At 34.1% G+C, this 13,808-nt stretch overlaps 1 protein-coding gene across 1 annotated transcript; it reads right to left on the bottom strand.

Annotated features, from left to right (window-relative positions):
• Positions 1-866: 866 nt before the first annotated feature.
• LOC110092525 lies at positions 867-9,104 on the bottom strand. The gene is made up of 5 exons (XM_020817111.2): positions 8,739-9,104; positions 4,892-5,085; positions 4,288-4,321; positions 2,216-2,841; positions 867-1,331 (listed from the first exon to the last, which is right to left on the bottom strand). Exons 1-5 carry the CDS (start codon positions 9,040-9,042, stop codon positions 1,059-1,061), a joined length of 1,431 nt encoding a protein of 476 aa, XP_020672770.1. The 5' UTR covers positions 9,043-9,104; the 3' UTR covers positions 867-1,058.
• Positions 9,105-13,808: the final 4,704 nt, after the last annotated feature.

Here is a 13,808-nt window from a genome sequence, read left to right as displayed (position 1 = left end):
ACAACAAACCACAACAAAGAGAAGTATAAAGAAGACGGTGCGCCCACAACAACCACAAAACATCAAAAAAGAAGAAAGCTAGAAGAGTAAGACAGCTCCACAAAGAAGCAACCCCACAACAGATAAATCATCTATGAGAGAAAACACTGCAATAATCCATCTCATTGGAAAGCTTAACCAAAATGTGTGAGGGATCCAATAAAGTAACAGATAAATCACCTTGCAGCTTTAGCGTGAAATAAAACTTATGAATAGAATCAGGAGACGGGCGACAAGAGGGAAAAATCTAACTAAAGCATAACGAAGAGGAGCATCTAGCGCCAAAATCTCTTCATCCGATATCCACATAGACGATAGACCATGAAAAGTAGAAGGTTTCAATTCTGAAAAATTCCTACCATTGGACTTACCAAAGAGAGCCTCAACGAAAGACCGAGATTTGGTTGGACCATCCAGAAAGCCATGGTCAAACGAACGATTCACTGTCATTTTGGCCAAAAGGCCGGAGGTGGACAAATCAAAAGAAAAAAGAGGCTAAACCAGAAAATAGAAGGAAGAAGAGAAGCTTCCAACCTGCCTGGCCCGAGCCACGGGGACGCTAGGGAACCGTAGTGGCAGGAAACCCTAGCGGAGCAGGATAAGAGGCGTCGAGAGCAAATATGTGGAGCTCTTTCTTCTGTTAGATGGATCTTTCAACTAATCAACATAAGAGACTTCTCTCAGGAGTATTTATCAATATAATTCTTGCATTGCTCAAGATCAACTCTAATTCATTCAATTTAATCTTAAATTGAGCTTAGTCGATCTGATCTTCATTGAAACAAGACCTGAGCCATTAAGATTAAGACAAGATCAAAAGTAGCACTACGAAATATAATTTATTGCTTTAAAATGTTGCTCAAAGTGTACATGCAGGAGTTAATTCATGGTATTATGGCACAACTGTGACTACGTACAAATGAACTAAATCTGCCTTTTCTCTGTTTAAATCTCCTTTCAGTCAAATCCCTACATTCAAACTAAGCGCCCAAGTAAATATATATCTTATAATCATCCATCTAATCTAGCTTAATTTCATGTTTATCAGTATCTAAGGGCAGATAATTTCCCAGTCTTGTACAGTTGACATAATCCTGTGGAGAATGAGGTGGTAATCCTGGTACTATCAGCCCAAACAACCTCAGCAACCGCAAAGTCCATCCTTCACTGTAATCTGACCCTTCAATAAATCCAATAAAAAATCCTCGAACCAGTTCCCACATTGCATTAAAATATTTGGGAATCACAGTGAACACTGAAAAGTAGTTTTTATTTGGCTCTTCATCCTTCACCTGCATCATATAGAGCACAACATAAATTATTCTCCACGAAAACTCACTGCAATATTATTCAAACTATACTAAATACCATCCAAGTAAACAACCCGGTAGTTAAAACATTAAGGGGATATTTGGTAGCAGGATTTAGGCCGGAATTGAGCGAAATCAAGCCAAACGACCTAAAATGCAAAACCAAAACTCACGGCAAGTGAAAGCTATGGTAGACGGAAAATTATCCCTTTTTTGGTAAATCCCGAATTTCTGATATGATTTTATTTAGCAGATTTAACGCTCTATTGGAGCGAGAGAGAAGAAAAGTCCGCTCTTTTCAAGATTTAACGCTTTAAAGCCAAACAGTCACACATGATTTAAAAGGATTTATCATGAATTTTAACCACCTCAGAATTTCGTAAATCCGGGTTTAGAGGATTTACGAAATCCTACTTAAATGAAACTCTGGGTGCTACCAAACATCCCCTAAATCATTCAAACAAATTTCATTGCAGCAACCAACATAAGTTACTTACAGCTCTAAACCAAGCTAGCTAGCAACCATTAGTTGAACTAGAACATGTTAACATATTACAGCTTGAACTTAGCTTTGTGGTAGCTTATGCGGGACTATGGAGCTGGCAAGGCTGTTATAATGTTTATTAATTGGTTACTTGGTTCACTTTGTTGTAGGCAAAATGAAATTATTTGCTTGATTTCAGCAGGCTCAATCAAGCTAACATTAAAGTTTTAGGCTTCGTTTGAGATTACTTTCTTCTTACTTTCTAAAATAGTTTTTTAAGTACAATTTTTTTAATAAAAAAATAATATGAAAGCGATCCCAAATGAAGCCTTAGTTATAATTTAAAAGAATTTAGTTTCAGAATTAAGATATTGAAGCTCACCGTTCCTCTATAGAAGCTATTGTAGTAGAGACACTTGCCGAAATGCTTGAACAAGAGCGTCGAATCATCATAAGGCAACCTCGGCACCAAATCATTGCAATACACAAACCTACTGTATCTCCTCCTCCCCTCCGCATCACCCAAATACTTCTCTGCAAACTCTCCGAGCTTTTCGTCCCCAACCCTCGGCTGCCCGAACGTGTAAACCCCCTCCAACCTCTCCAGCAACAAATCCTCACCGTGAAGCGCGAGCACCAACGGAAACAGAACTGCCAGAGCACCGCCTAAGCTGTGCCCCGTCACAACGTACCTCGCGTTCTCATTGCGCCGCAGCTCATCGCGAAGCTTCTCGCGCACGACGTAGTAGGCGTATGGCTTCTGGTTATTGGAGTGAGCGTCGAGCTTTTCCGGCAAGCTGCCGTTCTTTTGGAGGCCTAAGGCTTTGATGAAGCCGCCGTGGATCTTGCCGACATGGGGGATTTCGTACCATGAGAAGTCGATGTCGGTGCACCACTGGGTGGCGTCGAAGGGTTCGGTGCCGCGGAAGGCGACCACAATGAGATCGGCGGGGCTGTTGGTTTTGTCGCGCATGATGAAGGCTTGGGTGGTGAAGTCCTCCTGGTAATCTGAAATAAAATTATGGAGAAAATCTATGTGAATTGTTCAAGAAAGGCTTCTATGTCACATGGAATTTTTGCTTTTTTTGTTTTTTAAACGGAGATTGAGACTATGCTTGCCCGAAAAAAAAATATTAAAAAATCCAGGTCAATTAAATAAAACTTTGTAGGGCAATATTACAGTTCCATCATTGTTATTCTGCAATTATATGAATGTATTGTTCATGTTTGGAACCCGTTTGTTAATCTAAATTGTGGTTTGAACCTTTCAATAGTATTTTGGGTCTTTGATTTGGATCTATTTGGGCTCGGATTAAGTCCAATTTGATGTTGTTGGATTCGTATTTTCAAGACGTTTAGTTTGACTGCAAGTTTGTTGAAATCGGAATTCGGATGGTCCCAATTTTAATTTTGAAAGTTTCCAACTTGATTTTATCTCGAGATTCATGCCTGATCAAGATAACTTTTTGATGATGTATCAATAATAATGACCAACCCCTCAAAAATTTTGTTTTTATATTAAGAGGTAGATAAAGAAAGAAGAGAGAGAAAATCAATTTTATTCATATATGCTATATCTTTAGAATATAAGAGCCACCTACACTCCCCAAAAATTTTAAAAAAAAAATTATGGATTTTTGTACATTAATGATGTGCTTAGTTACGCCGGGTGGGGGAACATTTAGATCAATTAAGTCAAATTCATATGCATATACATCACATATACAAGACTCGAACCAAAACCTCTTGGTCGGTAGTCAAAGCTCCCAATCAATAGATCTAGATGAGCTTCATACATGATATTTATATTGCCTATATCAAACTTAAAAATATATTATGTACATTTAGAAAATTTTTTTTTTTTGGATCATTTTCAAAAATATATATTTTTTGGATAGTACGGCATCATTCATTTATTTCATAATGATTTTTTCTACTAATGAAATTAGTAAGATGTTTCAATAATAAATTTGTGCCACTTGTCAATACTATTTTACTTAGGTACTACGAGTTTGTTCAAGGCTGCTTCACCATTCATAAAGATTGTTTTAAAGTTATCATCCCGAAATTAATTACTTTAAAATCTGCTTTTTAGCATATAATTTCTTAAAAACAGGGAGAAATATTAGTCAAACAGATCTACGATAACAATATGAAAAACAAAACAGTAGGAAAATTATCCCACACAAATCCTAAGTCAATCTACTTGCTCTATGTGTGAATTTTTAAAATTATTATATTTGAAAGAATTCAAAGTTTTAAATTCATCTAGGTTGCTAATTACCATCATCTATCTAATTAAATGATGAATTGATCAAAGTTTTTAATTATTTTGTTAGCATGCTTTATATGTTGCAACAAAATGGGCCTTTATTTTATTTAAATGAAACATTTCTGTCTTCTTTGACCCCTATTTGTGTTGTGTTCACTCAGTATGATCATCCAAAAGCTTACCATTCCAGCAGTTGTAGTATGCCAAGAACTCCATCTGCAATTCAAAGATGCTAAATCTATTATTTCCAAAGAATCAAATACTAATGAAATATAATAAAAAATACAGGGTAAATAGATGTGTAACATAATTTACTTCAAAATGAGCATGATTGCTATTGAATTTGTATTGAGATTAAGGGCATCTCCAATCAAACTCCTCATTTCTATCTCTAACCGAACTTCATTTCAACACAAATAAAGAATATTCCGTACATATTCTTTCTCATCTTCATTTATGCGCAAAAAAAAAGATTTTTGTGAAGAGTGCGACTTCAATATTGACGTCATATTATTTACAACCGCAAAAATGTGTTTCTTTTTGTTTCTTTTTGCCCATATATATAAAATGTGTTTCTTTTTGTTTCTTTTTGCGTGTATATATATATATATATATATATATATATATATATCTCAGCATAAGTTTAAGAACATTCAAACTCATCTTTTCATAAATTATGTCAAATTATTATTATTATTATTATTTTAACAAAATACATATAACACAATTTACATTTCACAACTTAAAATAATTTCTCATATCAAATAAATAAATGAATCAAATTACCTTCCATTGATTTTTTATCGTACTTTTAATGAAGCGCTCGTTCTCGTAGGATAGTTTGGCGGCCATTATAGCAAGTGCTGCTTGGTATCGTGGGTCGCCACTCTTGATACTCTTATCTAGCTTTACTCTTGTATCAATAAGCCCAATGGCGGATCTGTACGTATCTGATCCTTTTTCTGGCATTTGGACTTCACCTAATTAAACAACAGAAGTGCCAATTCAGTATCAATATATGACCAAGTTCAATTAATTGTGAAACGATGCTTGATATATGAATTTTTATTGGGATATTTAGGCCAATTAAGGCAAACTCACACACACATCATATATGTAGGATTCAAAGTCAAGACCTCTTGGTTGGTAATGAAATCTTCCAACTAACAGGCAAAGATGAGCTATGTATATGAAAAATTATATCACATAGCTCACATTGATCTGTTAGTTAAGAAATTTTGCTATCAACAAAGAAGGTTGCATATGTGGTGTGTGTGAGTTACACAACTCGCCTTGATCTGTTAGTTGGGAGCTTAGGCTACCAACTAAGAGGTCATGGGTTCGAGTATTGTTTATGCGATGTGTGTATGAATCTGCCTTAATTGACCTAAATGTCCAAAAAAATAGTGTGTGTGAGTTTTTCTTAATTCGCTAAAAAATCTTTAAAGAAAACTCTTCAAAAAGAAGCCCTTTTATATATTTTGGAAAAAAAAAATTATTATAGATAAAGGGTTTATCGTATTTTAATTTTCAATTTTTGTTTTAATAATAATAGTCCGAAAAACAAAAATGGAATGATTAATTAATTAAAAAATTATATCATAATATTCTAATTTAAATTAAATCGAATTGGACTTTAAAATATAATTTAATTTATTTTAGACAACATTAATATCTATGTAAATAAATCTGACATATTCAAACTCATCATAAGAAAATTTATTTAAAAATTAGTCTATTTAGACTTTTGGGATGTTGTTATTAAGGAAAATTTAAATGTAAATCCGGCTAAGGCCGCGAGGATAATTCAAAGTCATTTAAGGGACCATTATGGTACTCATTAAATTGTCCTTTGTTAATTTTTAATCGTCATTATAAGATTGAAAATGCTATGTAAGAATGTTGTAATGTATTTTTTAAGTTGATTAAATTAAAATTAGAATATTTAAAAAATGTAAATTTTAATTAAAATTATATATTTAATTCATCTCAGATTAAATCAAATTATTTTAAAATAGGTGAAATCAGCAAAAGGAGACATACAACAGCAATAATAACAAGCTTTTATCCCACTATGTGGGATTGGCTACATGAATCATTTTTCTCTATCGTTTCTTGTTAATATATGACTCCCAAAATAAATAAATAAAAGAAACAAATATGCTGCATTTAGAATGTGCCAAGTTATTTAACAGAGTTATGAATGTACCAAATATTTTGGTGAGTTATGAATACACGGAAAGTGTGCCTGACTCATTTTGAGAGAAAGGTGATGGGAGAGAGCGAAAGAGGGATGGCAAGGAGAGGATAGATTATTTTGAGCGGAGATCGGACGCAGAATACTGTCCAGAGACCAATCATAATGCGCCACGTCAGCGATACCGAACACAGGGGTGACGTGACGCATTATGATTGGTCTCCAAACAGCATTCGGCGCCCACACATAATAATTAATCCGGGGAAATAGAGAGAACGAGGAGATGATGGAGGAGAGACGAGAGTATAGTAGAGAGAGAGATGGGGAGAGAAATGACATGAGAGAGAGCCACGGAGAGTAGAGAGAGAGATGGGGAGAGAGAAATGAGAACTTTTATTACATCTAGTGAACGTACGCTCCTCTACGTTCGGTTTTAGACCAAAACAGCGCAATACCGAGTTTTTTTGAAAAACTCGGTACAACTCGGTACTCGGTATTGCGCTTTTTTTGCCTAGAACCGAACGTAGAGGAGCATGATAAGGAGACTTGATAAGTGGTCGGATCAGCCGGCTCACTTATAGGATCGTGCTTCACTACCTCTGTTATGGCAGCAGCACCTTTTTCCTTCTCACCGTGTGATCTCTGATCAAACAATCCTAACCACACCTTTTGTAACTAACCCTGCTATTTATTTAGAGTACTGTAGCAGCGGCTGGAGGGTGTAAGAAAAGCTTGAAGATGAAGTGCAATGCTATAGCTTCTTTGCCTCCTCTGTTTCTCAACTTTACATTTGTTAAGCTAACCATCTTTACTCTGATGTAGTTCACGTTTCATGGTATCAGAGCTGTAGGTTCCAACCCCTGCTTCCTCCGTATCAATGGCTGCGTCATCTTCCTCAACGCAGATGGAAGACTCGGGCTCGAACACAGCTTCCAGAGACACAGTCATTCCTCAGCAACTAAAGTTCTTCATGTCTAACGTGAAGTCGATGGTCACTGTACAACTTACTACCGAGAATCACCTGATATGGAAATCACAGCTGTTAAAGACATTTATTCTTTTTAAAAAAATTTAAAATTTGGTGCTCCTTTGTAAATTCTATTTAATAAAGAGGTCTTTTATAAAATGTCCAAAACGAACATTTATCTTAATTTAATCTAAATATTTTCCAGGCCTAATTATCAAGAAAATTACTGTTAAATAAGGACTTCGAAGCCATCTTTCGCGTGTGACGAAAGAAAGAAAACTACGGCAATGTTTCACCATATTGATTGCGGCGTCCAAAAGCCATCACAGTCGAATTGATTTGAAGGTTGCAGGAAATTATCCGCAACAATATAAAGTCTTTATCCCACTACGTGGGGTCGGTTATATGCAAAAATATTAAATTATTGATATATATGTATAATTTCGTGCATTCTGAATTTCCGCTAAAAAAAAGTGTATATATATGTATAATTCATATTAGTATGCTTTAAATATATTTTATATTAACATTTTTAAAAGAGTCCACTTATGAGCTAATATGTTGGAGTTAAAGCAATTATAATAGAAAGCTTCTAAATAAAGAAATTGGCTCACTTACATGAGAGATTATTTTGTGCGGATGTGGAACGCAGTTCATCGTCCGAAGATCAACCAGAATGCACCACATCAACGGTACCGAGTTGGGTACCGAGCAGGAGTGATGTGGCACATTTTGGTTGGTCTTTAAATGCGTCCACGTATGCACAGAATATTTCACCCACTTACACCCACCCTTATCCAATAACAAAAAGAAAAGAAAATGCACAAAAAATTATGATACATTTTTTTATTAAAATGATTTTTAAATTTGTCAAATTTATTTAAAAATTAATATAGTTTAAATTTTAATCGATTATTCTTGAATTATACTTCATTCAAAATAGATCTACAAATTTTTTAAATACTCAGATAATTTTGTTTTTCATGCCAAAATACTATAATTTCCTTACTTTAAAGCAATTATAATAGAAATCTTCTAAATAAAGAAATACTAAAAAAGGTAAAATCGGCTTAGGATCCTCTACAATTATATATTATAATACTTAAATTGTAAAGTTCTTCAATTTCAATCATTTCATTATTTTTTGAGCGATTGGTATTGATTTCATTTTTTTAAATTATTTTGATTTTAAGAAATAATTTAAATCATCTAAAATAAAATAGGTGGTTAATTATAATTAGAGAACTTTACCATCGAATTATTATGATAATTAAAGGAAATTTCTTGCTGGTTAATATTATATAACTTCACAGTACTCACTTGAATTTCTTCTTTAAAATATTTTTATACTCTTCTATAATGGATATGCCTTGATTTAATAGGGTGAGATAATATTTTTATTTTATTTTTTTCTCTGATTAATTAACAAAGTTATGATCTCTGCTACGAAGAACTGATCAGAAACTTACCTCTCATAAAATTTGCAAACAGAGACAACAAGCCGCCATTGTCGGGAACCAGATTTCCCCAAAAGCCGACGGCCGACCCGAACCGAGCCATAGGAGAGCTTAAAAGGAGCAGACTCCTCTGCGCGAGAAGGGAGATAAAGATATCCCATCTCCGCCTCATTCCGGCGATCTCCGTCCCCGGCGGCCCAAACATGGACTCATTCTCATCAACGTTTCCAGAATACAACACATGGAGAAGATCAAGCAGCCCAGCCTTGTCCGGTCTCAGCTCCAAGTAATCGGTGAAGGAGCCGGTGTCTGCCATGAAGAGATCTTAGGAGCTTTGGGAAGAAAAAGTAGAGAGAAAGAGAGAACTGACGAGAAGAAGCAGAGACAAGAGAAAGAACCTAAGGGAGTAAACAGCTTCCGGAGTATTAATATAGAGATAATAATAGCCAGCGAAGCGGTTAAGATTTAGGTTTCCTCTGTGACAGTTTTATTACTGTTTTTTAAAATAAATTTTTAATATAAAATTACTTTTTTTTACTAAAATATTAACTATCAAAAATCAGTTAAAATCATCCTCCAAAATAAAATTTAATAGATAATTACCTCTTGATTTTGAGCATTCAGCTTTAAGCTTGATTTGGAGACAGCATTATTAACGACTTCTTAAAATAATTTTTTAAATAGAAAAAGGTTTTAAATTTTAAAAATTTGTTAGTATTTAAAATTTATTTTAAAAAACCATAAAAAAAAGATCTAAGACTGTTCTAAATAAAACTTAATATATATATAACATAATTGTTGTTGACCCACTGAAGTCCGCCTCTGTTTAAAAGAATAATTCGCTGAAAGATTTCTTGAGAAAAAAACTAGTAAGAATATCATGGTAAACAAATTGTTTAATAAATTTAATATTATTAATTTTTTAGTTAATAGATATATATATATATATATATATTATATATATAATACTATATATATATATAAGTTAAATAGATAAAAATATAGTTGAAAGATTTGATTAGAAAAGTATTAAAAATGATAATATTTTATTAGATTTTAAAATGAGAATGTGTATTTTAATAGGTTATATGTCAAGTTGTTATTAGAGTTTTATATTTAGTGTCAACTTATATAACATAATTCTAATTTTTCTCATATAAGATTTGGAGTTCAGATGAATGATCATTATTAAACTCTAAATAAAACATATTTGAAAAAAAATTCAATGTAGCCGACCATGCTTCATATTTGGGATAAATATTTGATGTTGATAGTTTTGATGTATATATACATATATAATTTTATATTATACTAGTTTTAAAATTTTAAATATTTTTAATAATAAATATATCTCAATTAGATGGTAATAAATTTTGTATTTTCTAATGATGTTGGTCTTATAGGTCTGTTATGTTGCTAGTTGCGCATACCTACTTTTGTAAAAATGTTTGTTAGTCGCCCCATTGTGTGTCTTTTTTTTTTTTTCGTTAGTTTGGCAAACTTTGCAGCATAGATTAGCGACAGAGCGAAGCTTTTGTACTAATTTTTTTGCACTGTAAAAAGAAAGAAAAAAAACCAGGAAGGCGGAGAAAGGTATTAGTGTACTGTATTTATTAAGATGACCCGACCTGCTTGTCTCGCCTTCCAAGTATAGTATGCTGAATGCCCCACCAAATTTGTAAAAATTATTCTGGTGCGGAACACGGACGATCCAGAGACCAAACAGAAACGCCAAGTCATGGTTTTATCAGTTACAGTGATAGTACCACTGTGTTCTGAGTGATGTGGTGCGTTTTGATAGTATCCGGAACTCCGGTGTATCCACAAAATAATTCTCCCCAAATTAGCACTTTATTTAGGCTTCGAGAAGAAATTATTACGTGATATCTAGAGTCGAATTTAGGACATACCAAAAGTCACCAATTTTTGTTGTGTATGGATGACAGTGGCGCGTCCGATTCGTCTTCAAGACTCTGTCACCGCATAAAATTTTTCTTGTTGGGGAAGTCTTGTTATTGCCTTGTTAAAGTAATTTTTTTTAAAAAAAATTAATTTTTAATATTAAAACTATTTTATAGAAGTAGTAAAAAGATGGCCCCCAAACAAAACTTTAATAGACAGACACAAAATTAAAATAAAAGAGCTGTCGTAATGATGTAATATACTGAAAGAAAAATTTTGCATTATTTGATTCATGGATGATAGTTGAGATTGTATTTCTGATGCTTATTCATCCAGTTTGATTTTAAAATTCCTTTTTTAAAACATAAATTTTGCATCACTATATATTTTCCAAAAAATTTCATTAAAGTGATTGTTCCCCTCAAGTTAGGATACAATGCAACCACTCAACTAAAAACTGAATGTTATAAGAGCCAACGTGGTAATATAGTTGTATATATATATATATATATATATATATAAAGAAAATATTTATAGTAATTAAAATTATGAGCATTTATTATCTTAATAATTTATATGAAGTCTAAACAATCAAATTAAATAAGATAGTACAAGATTTACAAAATTATAAAGAAAACATACATACTTATTAAATGTTAAAACTCAGAAAAAGGAAAAACAAAAAGGTTCTCGGACACAAATAAAATGATTCTACTAATAGCTGTGAATAATATAATTGATGCCCTTTCTTGGAGGAAGAGTATTTAAAAATTTAAGTAAACATATAAATCACAAATCTGAACTCGATATCTATCACAGACAGACAGTCCTATCGATTAGTTTTTAAACAGGCAAAAACCAAGTCTAAGCTCCTAAAAATGTTTCAGATTTTTCGTTCCAATATCAACAATGATTGAATAATATATCATATAACTACTAATAACATATAATATACTGAAAATAACTTATCTATTAAATTCTCTTTCATTTCCATTCATCAAAATTGCATATAGCAATATAACACTACAGTTAGAGGGGATCCACCTTAACAGCCAGAGGGGTAATTGCATGCCTTTCCGCCACCCCCCCTCCCCCCCCTCCCCCCCGCATCCCCCCCACAAAAGAATATATACTATATATAATTTTAAGTGTATCTAGTACTCATAGTAACAATTTTACTTTTAGAATTTGTCCCCTTCTAAAAATTAGGCTAGTTTCTCCCATGTAATTACAATATATGGTTAAATAGAATAATATTATAATCAAACTTTTTTGGCCCCTGATTAAAAGGTCCTTGGTTTTGACCTCTTTGTTGCCCGGATGACTATGGGTCTTCTGAACTTTGTCGGTAGATCAACGTGTCTTTCTAACTTCCATCACCTTTTGCTATCGTCCTTTTGACCGTCCTGTGGCGTAGATTAATAGTCTTGACCTCCGTCATCCGTAGTAGTAATCGGTCATTCTAACCTCTTGTCGCTCCTAACTAGCTGCCTTCTGCTCTTCGTTGCTTGTTACTACAGTCATTCCGACATTGGTGTTCCTAGGGGTCTCAATTCGGGAGGGTCCACACCGTACCAAAGCCGTCGGTCGACTCGGAAGCTGCTTCGGGTTCAAACAGGTCAAAACCATAACCTCGACCTGGTTAGTGTGAAATCGGTCGAAATTGCGAACCGGACTCCGACCCTGACTCGGGAAAGCTGGTCGCGCTGGGCGAGTGTGGGCGGCATTAGTTGCGGAGCGGTCGCGCGGGGCGAGCTTGGTCGAAAAGGGGCAAGTGATCGGCGGGCGCGGGTCTCGCTGGATCGGCGGGAACGGTCGCGCTTGAGGTCGCGTGCAGCACGGGTTTTGGTTCCGGGTCGCGCTGGCAGCGGGTGTCCGTCGCGCGGGGCCAGGTCGCGGCGCAGCGGGTCGGCGGACAACGGGGCAGGGTCGCGCCGCAGCGGAGCGTGGTCACATCCGTTTTTCACACGGCAGCGAGGGCGTGGTCGCGCGACAAATCGGGTCGGCTTGGTCAACGGGTTAACGTTAAAAACGGGTTCGCGGTTGACCTGGCAACCATTCGGTGTCAACCCGAACCCAACTCATTTTTCAAACGGGTCGATTTCTGAAATCAGAACCCCGGCCCGTTTTGAAATCGGTCGGGCCAACCTGAATTTTTCGGGTCCGGAGTCCGGGAATGGGTTCTCGGTTGTCGTGCCAAAATATTGAACCTACCTTTGTCGCCATACAACAAGTCTTTCTAACACTGTCAATCGGCAATTATGGTCCTTCTGACCTCATATCTCCCGGCGAACTATGGTGAAATTCCTATAATTGCCCATATTTTGACTTTTTCCAATTTTTTCTAGAGTCATATTACTTCAAATTCAAATCGTCTTTTGCCATAGTATTTTGAATTAAAATTTTACCTACAAGATTTATTTTGTAATTTTGTAGCACTAGCAAAAATCTTTAAGGAATTGGTATCCATCAGTACATCTGAGAATTTTGCAGATCTGTCAGGTTTCATTTTGTAAATTGATTTTATTGATATTTTTTAAATTTAATGAATTTATTTTTTTATGTTTTTGAAATCTAAAATAATTTATTTGAATTTTTATACTAAAAATTAATTAAATTAAATATTATATTAAAATATCTAAAATCATTAATAATATATATATTTTTAAATCCTTTTCCCTTAATTCATTTTGGCAACAAAGACGTACGTGTGAGACAGAAAAGGAGAGAAAAGAGGTAAGAGAGAAAAGAAAAAGCTTGGATTTGAAAGCCACTATGCGATTTTCATCCATCGGGCTAGTTAAAAACTTTGCTCGTCTCGGTGTAAAGAACTTTTATCCTATTTTCGATTTCAAATATTTTGTATTTTGACATTTTTTTATCAAATTTGTGTTTTCATTATAAAAAAATATGAATAATTTTGTATTGATAAAACTTTGATTGCGTTAGTTTTTGTATGTTATATAGATCATGATTATGAGTATTTATTTAAGATTTTTAATCTATTTATTTTAAAAATAAAGTGATTTTTATCTATCCAAAAATTTATTTTGACATATGAAAATAAGTAGTGTAGTACAATAAAGTCTTAAAATATCATTTTTCTCAATTCTTGTTATTTTGGTAAGTTTTTGAAAATATACATTTTTGCTTGATAAGATTCTTTGTATTCTATCGTTA

Source organism: Dendrobium catenatum, unplaced genomic scaffold (assembly GCF_001605985.2).
Source record: "Dendrobium catenatum unplaced genomic scaffold, ASM160598v2 fragScaff_scaffold_249, whole genome shotgun sequence".
Taxonomy (NCBI): Eukaryota; Viridiplantae; Streptophyta; class Magnoliopsida; order Asparagales; family Orchidaceae; genus Dendrobium; species Dendrobium catenatum.
Note: the sequence above shows the minus strand (reverse complement) of the source record. Positions and strands in the feature narration are given on the sequence as shown.